Here is an 18134-nt window from a genome sequence, read left to right as displayed (position 1 = left end):
TAACATGTTTAATTAAGTACATACAACATTCATTGCATACTCAGCTTACTCTTGAAATGAATAGTATTTAATTTTTAGTTTCCTGAGTGAAGAATTGCTTTTTGCTTTCTGCTAAAAAAGACTATGTTCCTTGTGTGCCATTTGAAAACACATTTTTCCATCAAACACTGATCAAATATTTATGTATGTATTTGTGGTCAACACTCTTCTGAACACATAATTCTATTTGAAAACAAATGTGTTAATTGAAATGATTTCTCTTCCTCTTTCTTTCATTTTGCCTTTCAATACATGCTGTTATAACAGGTGAAAACTATAAATCATACATTGGGTTATGTTGACAATATGGAAATCTTCCTTACCTTTGGATATGGATACTGTTTCCCCCTGGGATATAGAAATCCAGTAAATTGGGGTATAACCATGTTTGGTACTAATGAGTCATTTATCATCAGAAACGCCAGCCTTTCTCCATCAGGTGACCACCAGTGAGTGATGTGAGAATGAAGCAGCTCCTCTGGGAGAAAAAAAAATGTTCTTAACCCCATGAAATTATGGAAGTATCACTGGCCACTGTTGTATTTAATTCAGAGCAAAAATCCTCATCCCTGGCAGTTCAGAGGAGTCTCAAGAACAGAGAGAGAGAGAGCCATCCAGGATCATCTCAAAAAAATATCTAGGTCACCATTCTTTTCACATTGTAGTCAGCCAGATAGATGCCTGTGGGAAGCCCACAAGCAGGACACATGAGCAATTGTTTACCAGAAGCTTATACAATGTGGTATACTGCAAGCTGGTGATAGACCGAGTCCTCTAAGGGCAATTCCAATCCTGTTTGGAAATCCACTGAAGATCATTTGGTACACTAGTTTTGTCTACATATCTTTCTGCTGTTACCAAAATTCTTACCTTACACTACTAAAAAGAAAGATAAAAATGAAACAAGAAGCAAACAGTGAAGACTGGATTATTTTGTACACTTAGACTGTGCGTTGTGTTGGACAAAAGTTATAAACCTTACGTACGCATTTGATATCAAAAGGTTAGAAAGGCACCAGATTTCTCAAGAATATGTGTCAATTTTCTGGAAATGGCTACCTTTCCTTTCATGGCTTCAGGAAAAATACAATGAGATATGACAAGGAGCAATGAAAAATGGCAACTAGGATACACTTTTTTTTTCTTTTGCTACCCTGTGGGAGGCATGATTTTTTGAATGTCAAATAATCACAACACCTAATTTCAGGGCTGTGGTTGATTTTGCATCTCTCTATATTTTTGTGTGCCCAGTATAAATACTTGTAACATTTATTATAGTAACTCTGACATGACATAATAGACATTAATAGTGGTGTGTTTAGAGGTAGACCATAATCACATGCAATTACTGCACACCGGCAATGGTGCCATTGAGATAAGGCCGTAGGACAGATGTCAAGGGCTGCCAACAACAGAATGATCAGGTGGGCCTTCAAATGCAGCAGGGCTAGCTTCCCACATCTGAATGAAGAAAGGTAGTACTCATCACCAACTGGTGACAAGGGGGCTGGCATAAGGCCATTAAGTCGAAAGGGTAAAATTACCCAGCTGCACCACTTCCTTTTACATTCCTGTAAAAAGCAGTAATTTTCTGGCCTATCACCAAAAACATACTACTAGACAGTAAATATAGCAATTTTCAGGTGTATTACTACAAATCTGTTTGTTCTTTATTTCTTTTTTTCCTTTGTGATACAGTTGCACATCTTGAAGCAAGAAAAATAAACAAGATTCCAAAAGTTTAAATGATTAGTAACAAACCCTTTTCTCATTCCATATGTATAGCATGCTTTGTCGCAAATGTAGACAATTTGGAAGAGAAGATTAAAAGTACAAAAGAACAATCAACAACATTGTCCTAGAATGAATAGATTTTTCCTGGGAAAATCTGAACAGCTGCACTTAGAATACATTATGTATAAATAAATAAATAGTCTCTGAAGAAACTTACCTTCATACAACCAATCTGCAATTCCATTAAATACAATTCCTTCTTTGCCAGAGGATGTCAGTCTCAAAGAGCTACTCTTTACATCAGGCTGGTAGTAGATGTTATTTTCAAAAATATAAATCTAATTTAGGTAGGAAAGATAAAAGGATTTATGTAGATATTCATGAATATTTTCTTAGCCACTGAGAGAAAAACAGGCTTAGATTCTATTGCTATCCCAACTAGAGCAGACTCAGTGAATCAATGGTTTTATATAAACGTTGATTTATCCTTCAAGTGTGGTTATAATGGCTGGAACTACTGATTTGATTTGGCCCAGAGTTTCTACAGTTTTCTTTTTCATACTTGCAGAATATTTATAATTTATCATTTAAAGTGATTTCAATATTTTTAAAGAACAAAAATGAAAAACATATATAAAATATATCAAATCTCAACAGAAAGGAAGGCTGGGATCCTTGAACACTCTCATTGCAGCACAAAATAAGGTTATTACTATATTTAAAAGTTATAGCCATATCCAGGCATGCAAAAATGATTCCTTGGAATTCATACAGAGACAGCTACCCCCCCCCCCCCACAGCTACACCTCCATCCCTGGCAGTTACTCTTTTCAGATGGAAGATAGTAATAAGAGTAAATCATCTGCCATCTGTGGTGGTACTCCACGTGATTGGAGAGCCTGAACAATTAGGATTCCTGGTTGCATGGAGAGACTTCATGTGCAGAACAGAATAAGCTTTTAATTCTTTGCGTGAAGACAGTAACATGAATTCAGACATACATTCAAACAAATCTTCTTCTGAATGCCTGAATAGTTTATTATTGATAGCCTTACTTACTACTTTCCTTCCCTAACCTGCTACTTCTCTCCTTATAACTTATTTGTGGTTTAAATCAAATAGGCCATACACCAGGTTTGCCAACACCCTTTGTCGATAAAGGATAGATTTAATCTTCTTCCACACAACTAATTATAGCTAAAAGACATGTATGCTCCTGTTAATAGATTATTACAATTTCAATATTCTCTAATGGTACAGTGGTGTATGAGAGAACAATTATGAAAATGATAAGTCTCTTTAGTTTTCCATTAAACGTGTTCTTGCATTTTCTGAATTTCTGTAATGATGTACATTTTTAAATTGCTCCAAAATGGAAATTGATTAAGCTGAATGAGGCACATGCTAGAAGACAATCTACTAAATCTTTTCACAGGTACATATGCAAAGATATCCCCAGATTAGAGTTTGTAGGATAAACATAAGGAAATTGTCGCATACCAGAAGGATTTAATTTAAGGATATGAAAAGAAGAACCACATCAGATTATTCCACATGTCTGTGAGAGCCCACAAAATGCCTGCCACAATTCTGCTGACACAATCCTAATAGTAATAACTATATACCATCAAGTCAATTTTGACTTATGCCAACCCTTTCCAGGGTTTTCTAGGTATAGAGTTCTCAAAAATAGTTTTCCATTGCCTTCTTCTGGGGATGCCTTGAAAGTGTACAGTTCACCCAAAGCAAAGCAAAGCAAAGCAAAGCAAAGCAAAGCAAAGCAAAGCAAAGCAAAGCAAAGCAAAGGAAAGGAAAGGAAAGGAAAGGAAAGGAAAGCAAAGCGTGCTGCTTCAAGCATTCTCTGGGTGGTTAACAAGTTAATTATGCAGGCTACACATTGCCCCCCCCCCTCAGCAAGCTGGGTACTCATTTTATCGACCTCCGAACATTGAAAGCTGAGTCAATCTTGAGCCAGCTTCCCGGGATTGAACCCCAGGTCATAAGCATAGTTTGGGCTGTAATACAGCAGTTTAATCACTGCACCACACAGGCTGGTTCCTCTTCTGGAATACACAAAGGAAATCAAATTCCCAATCTCTGACTTTACAAATGGCTACCTTACTCACTCAGGTATCCAGCCAACTGACACAATCTTACAATCCTATAAAGTTTCTCTGGAACATAAAATGGCTTCTGGCTGTTCTGAGGAGATATTAGCTATGGAGAGCAAGACTGAAGCAGAAAAATCATGTATGCACATAGAACTGTTAAAAGGATCCCCGGATCCTAGTTGCCTGGAAGTCCTACAACTTGTGTTATTAGTTCCCGTTGTGCAGAGTCCTGCCATTATTGATGCCCCCTTTTCTTCTCTGCTGAGTTTCAGGGCTAGCACCAGTGAGCTTGCTATCAGATAGGTCATTAAGCCATGAAATCAGAGGAGAATGCACATAAGTACTGTAGTATGGCACAACCCAGCACTGAAACCAACCAACCACTCCCAGTTTTACTTTCCCCATAATATCTCTGGGCCCTTAAACTAAAGCCCAGAGACATTTTAGAAAAATTAAGATGAAGTCTGCAGTTTTTCTCTCTCTAATGATTTTCTTTAATGCCAAACCCCAACAAAGCTTCTTTGGAATCTATTTTGCACTTATTTCTTTAATGGGCCCTGCATCAGTCCCAGCATTGTCTGATGATAATGCCAAGCCTGATAGGTTCCATACTGTTTCATAGAGACATTAGATGAACTTAGCTAACATTATATCTTTCTTTACTGCAACCTACATCCAGCTCCATGTCCCTGATACAGTGGACACATCACATCCCATTCTTTAATCAAATAACTCTCAACTCATGCTAAGTTGTTCAATATGCTAATACTATACGGTACCCATGCAACTGATTCATCTGAGTCCAAAATTCTCAACTGAATTGTACTAATTTGGTCTGATCCAGGATCTAATTTGGTTTGAGCAGGACCAGATCAGTCCTACCTGGATCAATTTTTTTCTTTTAAAAAAATAAAAATTTACTTATAGCAAGCCAAAGAAAGTAAAAAGAGGGGAAGAAAAAGAAGAGGGGGAGTAAAAGAAAGAAAAAGAATATAGAAAAGATAAAACAATCACCAATAGTTAGATACATTAACGTAAACCAACTATACATCCAAAAATATTTGGTTTGGAGTTGGTGTCAGGTCTGAATTACCTAAGACTAATCCTATAATGTAGAAAATAAAGGAGCACCACACATTGTGTCCCATGATGGAAAAAAGCAACATGTCAGAAAAACACTAGGGTGGATGAGCACGGAGGGGGGAGAAGAGAGCTGGAACCTACTCACTGGCAGCTCTAGCTTTTGGTGGAGAGAATAATGTCAGCAACATTTTGCAAACACATGCCTTGAGGGAAGGCTTATGTTGTTTTTCTCTTCTACTATAATAATGAGTGAACCTGTCCTGGAATTGGGTGGCAGTTCTATATTTACTGTAGCATGCACTTCTCATCTCTTTACCCCAAAGGAATCCAAACTTCAATCCCTCTTTCCCAAGCTTATCCCAATTAATCTCATCCTTCTCTATTCTCTACATTTCTTAGCTGAGTGAAAGTGTATGCTGGTCTCAGTTTTTTGTCTTGTTTTCAGTAGTACTTTCATCAAACAGCAGCACTTTCCTTCTCCCCTTTCTCCTTTTTTGAACCTAGTTTTTCAGAGTAACTTTTGATTTTGACTTCAAGGCACTAGAAAGATTGGATACCTATTACGAAGTATATTGGTTACCTTTTAGGAATAAATTTTGAACATGGGCAGCACAAACATTCTCTGGACCAATCTGCCCAAAATTTGACAGGGTTCATCTCCTTACTGAGCGATGGCTCCAAATTTTATGCACTTAGCTGTTTTGACATAAATTTTAAACCTGCTTGCTGCAAAATCTCTCAACCCATATTTCTGTAATTTGGCATAATTGGTCCAATATGAGTGGCTAACTTATTTCCAAATCACACATACTTTCTCATATATGCATGTCAAAATTCAAAAATATTCTGTACATTTTTGTTTTGCAATGCAGGTTACTAGGAGATAGAAATTCTAATTTCGAAATCTGGATTTGGAATTCTGTTTAGATTCAGACCTAAGATGAATCATGCTGAAACCAAGTCACTCAGTCAGGCTCTGAACTTAAATCAGCTCTTGCACAGACTTGGTGAATGCGCTCAAACATTCCCATACACTTGAATTAGAGTCTGTTTTGCACAGATGTGCAAAAAAGAGAGGGAAAGGTGAGTTGACGGTAATTATGAATATCTGAAAATGTAAAAAAAGGTTATGTATTAAAAAATCTATTCAGTGTGAATATACACAAACTTCTTTCTTTTCAAATAGCACTCCTATTATTTCCCATTCTGAAACAACCTGCTAGCCAGATTTTTATTTTCTGAAGACTAAAGCTACCATATTTCACTTTGGTGCTAACAAGCACATGGTGATTCAGCTTGCTACATATATAAATCCAGAAGAAAGAAATGACTGACATAAGTTAGATTTGAGTGGCATGGCTTTATTTCTGTGCTAAAAGAGACTCACTTTTATGAAGAAGAAACTATTTGTAGGAATCACGACTCAAGCCTCACTGCCTTCCCCAAATCAACTGAACTCACTTTGACAAGAATAAAAACAAGAGCAAAAAATGCATTACATGAATCCTGGGTATTTTCTGACTCTCTGATAATCTCAATGTATTTGAAGATAAACAGTGAGGTTAGGGTTGTGGCTGGATTAGGATTAGGGTGGTAGCTATATTCCTCATATTTTTGAAACTCATTTAAACTTCCATTGTGCTCTCCAACAATATGCCATTTTGTTTCTTGGCATCATGGTTTGCCAAAAATTAGTGGAGTATACCAAAGAATTTCAGAAGAAGAACAGTGCTTTGTATTCTGCAGCAAAGCTTTTGACTGTGTGTATCATGAAAAGTTTATGATGAGAGTGCCCCAACAATTGATTATTCTGATGTGTAATCTATACTCCGCAGAAAAAGGGAAACACCAAATATGAGATGGATTGTCTCAATAAAAGAAGCCACAACTTTGTGTTTGCAAAACCTGACAAGACTATTTGGAGACCACTAATTCATAGGGTCATCTAAGTCACAGTACTATATGAATAAATTTTATATTTTATTGAAGACGCTGAAAAGTCAAAAAGCAGAATAAACCACCTCAATAGTTGCAAGGACAATCAAAAAAGGTTTTAGAGCAAATAATCCATTAAAAGCTTCAGGCAGGAGCAATATAGATCAAACACACAAGAAAATAAGAAAGCTAGTTTAACTAATCTACTATTCATACGCTAGCACGGTCTAAGCATAGTCTCAGAGCATGCAGGAAGTGCAGTCTTTGGAGCAGGACAACAAATGAGCATAGCATCTTTCCTGAGATACTAAGCCTTGGGTAAGCCAGATGTTCTTGGACTGTAACTCCCATAAATCCTTGCCAACTGTTAGTAAAGGCTTCTGGAAGCTGCAGTCCAAGAACCATTTTTACCCAAGGTTGGGAACAACTGAACTAAGACTACTAAAATAACTTATGTCCCCATTTTTATACTTCCAGCTTTGGCTACTGGGCACTTCAAGAGGATCTTCCAATCAGATGTTTAGTTCTCTCAGACATTCATAAAGACAAGAGCAATTTCCACTCCCTCCCCAAGCTGTGTGAGTCTAACTAAAAGCAAATCCAATTGTACTTTACGGATCTTAACTCTAGGATAGTGTAACCAGATTGCAGCCAAACAGATTTTACTGAAAGTTAATCAGAGATTAGGAACTTAAAATATTTACAGAGACACCTTTATACCTATTCTAATGTTATGTCACATTGCAGCCTTTGACTATCCTGATCATTTTTATTATTTAATAAATGGGTCTTTAGGAAAGATTAGGATTAGAGCGAGATTAAATGCTTGAAATAATCACATATCTTTAATTATTCTATGTAGAATTATATAACTATTACATTAATGTTCAACTCTGTTTTTCAAATAACATTTTATAACATAGCATTTCTGTGATGTATTATCTAGGTACTGTATCTGATTGTGGGACAGCACTGATATTTGATTATACTTTGGTAACATTTGTGATATATGCTAGGAAGTATTTCCCTGTTGGTTCTGCTGTATCCCTTGGTACTTTTTATAACATTGACCATAGTATCCTTCTGTTGCATCACTCTTGGATGGTGACACTGTTCCATATTTTAGAAGGACTTTCAAAAGGTGGTGTTGGCAGCTCTGGTTCACTGCTCTGACCATTAACCTGTGGTGTTTCACAGGTTTCTGTATCTTCCCATACTTGATTTAACACAAAGATGAAAGCACTGCAAGAGATTATCCAGAGTTTTGGGATTTGGTACTACTAATATGTTTCTGACATCTACCATTTCCTTTTCACCCAAATCCAAGCACCCTATTCTTGTTCTACATCAGTGTTTGGTATCAGTAATAGGTTGGATGAAAGTAAAGATTTAAAGGAGATAGGAATATATTTAGGCAGCTGAAAGACACATGAGGAAACAGGTATTCTCCTGTTCTTTGCAGGTTATTGAAGTAGTTCTACTCTGGCACCTCCAGATTTGCAGGATCATGGTTACAGCATGTCAGGTTTGGGATAAACCTGAAGTAAATTGTTAAATGCAGTTTGACAATCGATCTAAGTATTGTAAGGATCAGAGCTATAAAGTAAAGCTAAGCATGAGTTAATGCAGCTGAGCTGATTGTATCAGCAGGATGAACAATCACAGGATTGGCTAATCACTGGGATATAGCCAGGAGACCAAGCAGACACCATTGTGGGTTGTTGTGGGTGTTGCTATGGTTGTGGAGTGCTGTCGTGGTGCTAGAGAATGCTGTGGAAGCCGTATCTACGAGCTTGGGAGAAGAGGAACTCTGGCAAACCGGACTGACTGCATGGTATATTGACTATTTACCGGACTCTGACACTGATTTATGCACTCTGTATTCTGTGGAACTGCCGTGTATGACAATTGGGACTGGACAAGGACTACGCTGTGTATATACCTGTACATATCCTGTATATAATACATAATATTCTACTATCAAGATTGTTTGCTGCTTGTGTCTTCACTTCACTCTGGGAAGCTCTGCTGGTTATCACCTACTGGGTAATCCTTGTCATACTGCTACTCTGTCACAGCAGAACTACCTTAAGCTACAAACAAAGCTGATTGGTAATTTCCTCTCTGTTGGCTGACCCATTGTTACCCCCTCCCCTTAGGTTACCTAGATGGCCTAGCACAGTGGATTGCAATCTTGAGCAACCCAGGTGTTCTTGGACTGCAATTACCAGAAGTCTTCAATACCAGCTGTGTTGGCCACAGTTTCTGAGAGTTGCAGTCCAAGAACATGCAAGATATCCAAGATTGAGAACTACTGCCCCATCCCAAAAGCACCAAATCTTTTAAAAAAGAAAACAGAAACTGAAAGAGAAAATAAGCAGATCTAGGCACTAGGTATGGGAAGGAGAGGGTTCAAATGGCAGCCAGTTTCCCACTGCCCTGCCTTTCTCACTGCTGCTGTAGCCAAGGGGAGGAGGGAAGGCTTGATATAGAATGGCTACAAATCTATCCACGTTGGCTCAAGTGATCCATTCACTACAAAAAAAGGTAGCAGCCCCAGCAGCAGAGGGGGAAAAACGGATTGAGCAAAAAATCTCCTGGCTGATTAAGATTTTCTTGTATGTTGTGTTGTCAATGGAAAATAATGCAAATCTGACTATCCCAGTCCTGGAGCATTTCCCACATTAGTTGTCAGTTTAGTCACCCTCTAAATCTCTAGCTGTTATAGAATTGGAGGCATAAGGCAAAATGTACAGTGCTTTTACCTATTATTTATGAGAAACAAAACAATGAGTGAAACCATCCACAATTTCAAATGCAAGTGTTGCAATATTAAGAACATATTGCTCTTTCTCCAAACAGATGGCATCTGTTTACCAAAGTCTGTTTGCAGGAGTGACTGGATTATTCCCATGAAAAAATTAACCGTAGCAATGAATGCTATGTTAGGATTTATGGGAGCTGTAGTCCAAAAGAAGAAGTTTTCTAAGCTCCAGTCATCTTCGTATGTATCCTGCTGTGGAAGGGAGTTGAACTGGATGACTTTTGTGGACCCTTTCAACCCTGTACTTCTACTGAACTGTGAGTGTGTGATTCCTTCCAAAAGCATTACGTTCCAGTTCCTGCATGCACTCACACACCTCTGTGACCTTAGGTAAGAGCTTATATAGGTGCTGCCCTGAGGAATGGAACTGTTGGCAAAAAGGAGGGAGGAGTAGAAATTATTAAAATATTCTGATTTTTATTATTATTCTGGTGTTTACTGAGCTTATGGCTGCTGCCCATCTTAAATTTCTGGGAATAGGCTTCAGACAATCAGAAGGAACTATATACTTTCTACAAGTATTTGTCCTGATGTGGCTCTTTTCAGAGACATGTCCTACCAGATCAAATGTGTCTTACACTTCAATAAAGCAAAGATTGGCAGAGTTATCTTCCTGAACTACAACTCCCAGATCTCTCAGTCAGTGTGATCAATTACTGTTCTGGCTGAGGCATTCTGGATGTAATTCATGAATCTGACTCCTAGTATAACACAAAAGTGAAACAAAACTATAGCTAGAGGGGTGAGTATTTAGGATGCAGGTGATTTGCTGGAGTCTCTCTCTCTCTCTGTGTGTGTGTGTGTGTGTGTGTGTGTGTGTGTGTGTGTGTGTGTGTGAGAGAGAGAGAGAGAGAGAGAATTCAGCTATATCAAGACATCTGAATTATGGTGAAGAAAATGAAACTAGGGTATTTTCCAGTTATTGCAATATATTCAAAATCTGCATCTTTCAAGGAAATCATATCTTGGATTTTCCTCTGATCAATGGAGCTTGCCCTCACTTTCCCCTTTGCTTCTTCTTAAAGATCAGGTGCAGACAGTGAGTCTCTTGTAGAAGATTCCTGTCATATTCTCACAAACTATAGCATTTTGCTTTTGCCACCAGTAAAAAGTGACGCCCCCCCCCAAAAAGATTTCCCAAGAATCTTACTAGACACTCACCAGCAGAGCACATGGCTACCTAACAGGGTTCTTCTCCTGGCTTAGTCTGAAAACAGCCCTGCAAGGTAAGCTTTGCTGGGAAGTACTGACTAACCACAGCATGCCAAGTTAGTTTTGAGACTGACCCGAGATGTGAATTCGTGTCTTTCTGTTCCAAAACTGAGCATGGCGTTATACTAATATCCTCAGAGCAGTGAGTACGATATAAATTATTGCAAGGCTGAAGTATACCAGTAGAAAAAGAATGCAACAATTGATAGGCATAATTTGCATAATACAACACATCTACATTGATTAGCATATTAAACAAATCTGTATGGTATATAAATTGGACTGTCAGATTTGCATAATATGCAAATTAAACTGCTTGGATTTGGACAGCTGGAATATAGTGAATGTTTTGCTGGCTGTTTTACTAACAGGCCTCAGTACCATTTTTAAGTTATGTCAACACTTCAACCATCTTTTGCATATAAATAGTCCACGAAGAAACAAAAAATTGAACAGTGCAAATAATTTGTTTCACAAAGAAACAGACAGCATGTCTCTCACATGAAAAGGCTGTCTCTACAATATTTAAAATATATGTATTTTTTGTATTTTGACAATTATTAACGTAGCTGGAAGCTTCTATTTTCTAAGAGTGGGAAAGTGTTTATAATTAAAGTTTCATAGTTTAGGTGCAGCCTATGTGGTTTGCTACATAAATGAAAACAACTGGATAACTGCAACACATCAAAGATAATGGAATTATTCATTGTTAGTTACAAGGATCAGTAAGTTTTATAACAAGTTACTACTGCACATCAGATTTAATAACCTCTTAAAATTTAATGTTTCATAGATAATATCAAACATCAGATGTCTTGATATAGTGAGTACAATTCACACCCAAGTAGGACTTTTCTGTGATGTGTAGCATTAAAAGGGCCCTTTGATTAATACAAGTCAACAAACAAAAATTTAAGAATTCTGTTCTATTGTAAGTCTTAAAAGGTATTGCTAACAAAAATGATTCCTGTTATCCATTACAGGATATTCACTAACAAAGAGGTCACAGTACTGTGTGCCTGCATTCATGTTTGAAACCCTACCTGCACTAAACCAGTCTAAAGTTTTCCTCATCCAACTGCTACCTCTGAAAATGGCAGTGTCCCTTTAAGAGTGGGTTTGTGGTTTGATGGGGGGTTGTCTTTTAAAACAGGTAGTTTACAAGCAGAGTTTTGCACTGAAAGAGGTGGGGGAGCATGTCCCTTGTTTTAAAAGAGAAAAACCATTTTGAAATGTAGAAGTCACTTTCTTGCTCCGGGGGGTGGTTGAATGTGATGAGTGACCCCCAATGGGCTCCAGGAAGTCCAGGAAGACCTCAGCTCCCAGAAATTGCCCACACGGATTTAGTTATTGAGGTCTATGAATGTGCTGAAGTTCATTAGAATAGGGAATGTGCTGAAAACAGACACATTTATTCTGTTATTCTTATTTTTGCATGTCTAAAATGCTGGTAATGATTATTACATATTTTATTCAGACTCCTTAAGGAAGACACAGGTGAGGTGAAATTGTCAATTATTGAAGTCTTCATACCATATGAGTCTAGTAGTAGGCATCTTACAGTCTCGAGTGACTATGGTAATGTGCTCTGAATAGAGGTCTTAGAACAGCATCTACTGTGGCTGAGAAGGCCAATTTGAGAATAACAATCCCTTCCACACTGAAGACAAATATAATCTGTCCTCTGTCCAGCTCCCTGATTTTGCTGGTTTCAGGACTGCTTCTTTGCCTCAACCTGCTGGACAAGGGTCTCTTCAAATTGGGAGAGGTCATGATGCACTGCCTGCCTCCAGGCTGAACACTCAGATGTCAAATTTACCATCTATTGAGGTCCATTCCTAAGTCCCTCAAATCCCACTTGCAGATATCCTTGTATCGCAGCTGTGGTCTCCCTCTGGGGTGATTTCCCTGCACTAATTCTCCATACAGGAATCTGACCATCAGCCATTCTCACGACGTGCCCAAGCCAACGTAGACGTCGCTGCTTCAGTAATGTACACATGCTAAAAATTCCAGCTCCTTCTAGGACTACTCTATTTGGAACTTTGTCTTGACAGATGATATCAAAAATGTGTCGGAGACAACGCATATGGAACATGTTCAGCTTCCTCTCCTGCCATGCACAAAGGGTCCAGGACTCACTGCAGTACAGGAGTGTACAAAGGACACAAGCTCTATAGACTTGGATCTTGGTATATGCTGTCAGCTTCTTATTAAGCCATACTCTCTTTTTGAGTCTAGAGAACATGGTGGCTGCTTTGCCAATGCATTTATTCAGCTCGACATCTAGTGAAAGAGTGTCAGAGATTGTTGAGCTAAGATACACAAAGTCATGAACAACCTCCAATTCTTGTGTGGAGATGGTAATAGAGGGAGGTGAGTCCATGCCCTGGCCCATGACTTGTGTTTTCTTCAGACTGACTTTTAATCCAAAGTCTTGGCAGGCCTTGCTAAAACTATTAATGAGTTGTTGGAACTTTGTCCTGCCAGGTGAATAGCTATGAGTCTAATAGCTAGCAAAAGTACAACATGCACACTCACTTTCATTCTGAATCTAGAATGCTGCTGATATTTTTTCAATGTTTTCAGACAGATTCTGTGATGGATGAGGTGTCTAATGGGCAACACCACTCTTTTAGCTACGACCTGTCATCGTCAAATTGCCCTTTATTGCGAAGTTTTTGGCCCCAGCATGCAGAGACTAAAAATCCTCCATCCTCCCCACAAGATGCTTAAACTTGTCCTGAAACGGGAGATTCTGAGCAGACCTCTGTGGGAAGAGGGAAAGACCTGAGAAAGAAATGATAGTGGAAGCCAACAGAGAGAATAGTGAGAATGAATGAATAAAAGTATGCATTAAAAATACATACAGAAGACGACCGCTACAAGTGCCATTACATAATGTTTATGTGGCAGCAAAATGATAAACTAAAGAATGTTAAATTTAACAAGGAATATATAGAAGCCAATTCCCTTCCATCAATCCCCTGCCTTTCCTTCAGTGACTCAAATAGTATAATTATTTGAAGTGTTCTTTTTATTCCCTTCCATCCTTCTTCTTTCCCCTCTTAATAAAGGAAAAACATTACATTTCTATAATGTTATTTTTAGTAAGTAAATAATTAAATAACTGAGCAGAATTTATACTTTTTCTTTTTCTTTCCTTTTCTTTTCCTTTCCTTTCCTTTCTTTAAAAAAATGTAACTGCATAGTCCTATGTAAGCCACACCAAACATGTTAGGATTTATTTTTCTGCCAAATGGCAGCAGTGCTTTTGTAAAAAAAAATTGCTTAAATTTTTAAAAAGTAACATTTACTGAAGGAAAAACTTCTTTCTACTGTTCATTTCTAAAAACCATCAAAGCAGGCATTACAGTGTTCTGCCACATGCTTTTCCACATGAAGGGATGTTCTCCTATGTTCTGTGTGCCTACACCATGTCCTGTGATCTTTCCACTCAAAGTCCGTTCAACAAAGAGAGGGCACTGTGGAGGATATACAATGGTACCTAGATTGTCAACATAATGGCAATAGTTGGCACTTGCAGTGGCATTGAAAAACATAAAGATCCTTCTGGCACAGTTATGCCCAACCTTGGGTCCCCAGATGTTCTTGAACGACAACTCCCAAAAAGTCTGGTCAGAATAGCTAGTGGTGAAGGCTTCTGGAAGTTTTAGCCCAAGAACATCTGGGAACCCAAGGTTGGGAGCCACTGCTTTTCAAGAAGAGCCCAGCTGTGCTACAAACATTGCTGATTATGAGCCCTACTTTAGAGGAACTGTCAGAGAATTTCTCCTCCCCTTGGTTACATTCCACAAAATTGTCTGCCCCACCCCCATCCCAGTTCCTCTGCCCACAATTAGAGTGGAGCCCTAGGGACACAGCTGTAATTGCAGCACAGTCATTTGCATGCTTATGCAAAAGTGAGTACTATTGCATTAAATGGATCATGCTATTAGGGTCTAGGTATAGGACTGCAGTCTAAGGAATCAATTCTGCCCAGCTGTTTTGCCAGAAACATGTGTTATTTTGCCCTTGAAACACTCATGCTGTCATAAAACACATCAGATCTGCCTTCATGTTGACATCTTGATTACTAGGAAGAAAAGGGGATATTTTGAACAATAAAATGATGTAGGAGCTGAATGTAATTGGGCCTGTAAAGAAATTTCTAATGGAGTGCTGTCACCCTATAATACCACATGGCACTTAGTGAGACATTTGTGAAACATATAAAAAGACAGATAAAAATAGAGCCATCCCAAGAATTTATATTTTGAAGAAAAGGTTTTAAAGGAACCAGATAAATAGATAGACATTTTATTGGTTTGGCTATTCTTTTCACTTAAATACAGGGCATAACAAAAGAACATTATCTGGTTAAAATGGACATGTGTGGTAAATCCAAACATTAACAATGGATAAAAAGCTACTGCAAATGTGATGGATATTATTTTGACACAAGTATCAGTAGATGATCAATGAGATTTTTCTTTAGGTTGGTTTCCAGAAAGCTTTTTTTCAGAAATAAATGTCGGGATATACATCATGCTTACATTCAGTTGGTCAGCTTCTATATTAATGACTAAACATCCAATTCATTAGTTTCTATTACATCTATATAACATCTCTTCCTCATGTGATATTGCCAGTTAGGTACTTAAATAATTCACAGCTTTCACAACGTTTTCCCATAAGGACTAGCTGTATATCTATTCCCTTTTCCCTTTCTTTCTCCTGGGGCTGATTCTTAACAACATACACAACTGATCACATTAAATACAGTATAGGGGAAGTAACTCATCAAAAATATGTATATACCGTATGGATTTTTTTCATGACTATTACTATGTAACTCTCATATTTTCTTTCCAGATGTAACTGAATGAAATTTGAGCCTGTGTGTAGACATATACGATACAGAAAGTTTTGAGTAAATAATAATTTTGCATGCCATCTAACACTGGGTTTCAGTGGGAAGGTGACTTTTTTATATATATAATTCAGAATGGAACTGAAGATCACAACTGTAAGTAAAGATAATTTTCTACTTAAGATGCTTTTAGAGTTATTTTAAGATCCTTTTAGAGTGTTTATTTTAAAAAAAAAAAAACAGTGGTTTTGGTATCTGGCAGAGATGGGGACTCGTGTTGAGTCCAACATAAGCACTGGAAGCTCAACTCAGGTCTTTTAAAAAAAGACTCCAACTCGACTTGCAACTTGGAACCATTTTTCTGAGTTGCATTTTCAGTCCCTATTACGGATGAGCCTCCCTACCTGCCACCTCCTCCATCATCTTCAGAGTCAGCAGACCTGGCTTCCCTTCTAGGGGCCAGCTGCTGTCTCCTCTCACTCACCTGCTACCCAACTGACAAGCTGGCACATGTGCAGAGGCAAAGCCAGCTCTGGGAAGGGAATCTAGGCCTGCTGCCTATGAGGATGGTGGAGGTGGTGGCAGCAGGGGCCGGCGGGGGTAGCAGGGGCAGCTGCAGCAGTTAGGGAGGACTGCTGTCTCTGCATATGCTGGCCTATCGGCTGGGCAGTGCATGCCACTCCTGAACATCTGGAGGTTCCCCACTCCTGCTCTAGTTGCTGCACCTGCTTCATCAGAGGAGGTACAACCCCACTCAGGCTGTAGCCACAGCAGCAAAATGTTGTCCTGTTTTTTTTTTCATTTTTACTCCCTAAGCAGTAACAGCATCAGTAACAAGAAAAGTAATCATTTTTTTCTTTCCTTTTTTGTAAAGGTTCTGAAGGTTTTTATACAGGTTTTTCACCTCTCACAGGTGAGATGCAATCCCGACAGGACTTAATGTCTCATAAATTGCATTTTACAGGCATCTTCCAAGTATATGAGCTGAAATCACATTCATGTTCTGCAAATGCAATTCTGGAAGAACTTAATGTCTCAGGAATCTGCATTCACTTACATTCCAAATACCAATCACAAAGTAAAACAAACTAGTTTTGCAAAAATAAGGAGATATAATGAGCTTTTTCTACGACACTCAGATGTCTGTCATCACATAAGGAATTCTGTCTGTTATGTGCTATTGGTAGCGATTCTAGGATTGCCATTTGGTATCTTTAGTTGGTCAAAATTCGACAAACCTGACCAGTGCATGTGTTTATTCATAACCTCGAGAATGGAATACTGCTATGTGATTTAAATGAGACAGCACTTAATACTAATTTGCAGACAAAAGCTTGTACAGAATGTAAGGAGTAAAAGATAGCAAATGCTGGAGTTGCAGTTAAGCCATTCATTTTTGAAGCACAGAACATTTTGTGCAATGGGTCAAGCTGTGGGTCAAGTTGTTAGTCCAGTGCAATAATTTTGTCACCTACAAAACAGGGAGCAGACAGAGGCAAGGTCATCGGCACTCTATCCATCAAAGGTTCCAAGAATAACAACTGGTAATGTGGATAGCAGGTGAGATTAATATCCATTTTTCTCACAAAAGCTCTGTCTGACCACCCCAAATTTAGAGTTCTTTAGCCAGTCTCTCCCTAGCATCCAACCATTTTGAATTACCAGTCCTGAAGCCTTGAGATGCTGAGCTTTCTTGTGATTGGATCTCTTCAGTCACCATCTTTCCTTTGGACTAATGCGCCTCACATCTGTCATGCCCTCTTTATTCCAGAAAGCTTACCCATCTGCTGTTCTGTTTCCTGAACTTTTTGGCAGAACATTTAACTGCTGCAACACTGAATTCCCCAGCTGTACTGGTCTCTTCCAAACATATAAGATCTTCCTCTGTCTCTGAAGATGACCCAGTAATATGGTACATGACACAGAATGCCAAACTCTCCTTGACAGAGCTTCTCTCCATTTCCCGGGACTCATTGTTTCAAGTCTTCTCATTGTGGCCTACCATTAGCTTCCTCAGCTACTCACTCAGCTAGGATTTCTTCCTTAAAGGCTGGTCTCACATGGTTCATGCCTTTCCTTGTGCCAACTGCTATAAAACATGACTCTTCAGTGGCATTTTCTCTGGAATTCATAGGTGGAAGTCACCCACTCATTCACCGTGAACTCATTACCTGATGGGTCTGGAGTTCCTTCAGTGACAATAAGAGGGCCTCTGCTCTGATATAGGCCCCTTCATGAAGCTTTCCCTGTTCCTCCTATTGTTTTCAAGGGGCTTTTTAATCAGGTCTACTTTGCTGGGTTTCAGTCTAAGCCATTTTGGTCA

At 38.6% G+C, this 18134-nt stretch overlaps 1 protein-coding gene across 2 annotated transcripts in view; it reads right to left on the bottom strand.

Annotated features, from left to right (window-relative positions):
- DPP10 (dipeptidyl peptidase like 10) overlaps positions 1-18134 on the bottom strand; it is a 784532-nt gene that overhangs the window by 70498 nt on the left and 695900 nt on the right. For both annotated transcript variants that reach the window (XM_072984457.2, XM_020779615.3), the window contains exons 8-9: positions 1991-2111; positions 363-517 (exon numbers count right to left, since the gene is read on the bottom strand). In XM_072984457.2, coding sequence (XP_072840558.2) covers positions 363-517; positions 1991-2111 — 276 coding nt within the window. The remainder of the gene's footprint in view (positions 1-362; positions 518-1990; positions 2112-18134) is intronic.

Source organism: Pogona vitticeps, chromosome 1, assembly GCF_051106095.1.
Source record: "Pogona vitticeps strain Pit_001003342236 chromosome 1, PviZW2.1, whole genome shotgun sequence".
In the NCBI taxonomy this organism is placed as follows: domain Eukaryota; kingdom Metazoa; phylum Chordata; class Lepidosauria; order Squamata; family Agamidae; genus Pogona; species Pogona vitticeps.
The sequence above is the reverse complement of the archived record's forward strand: the minus strand, read 5'-3'. Positions and strand labels throughout refer to the sequence as shown.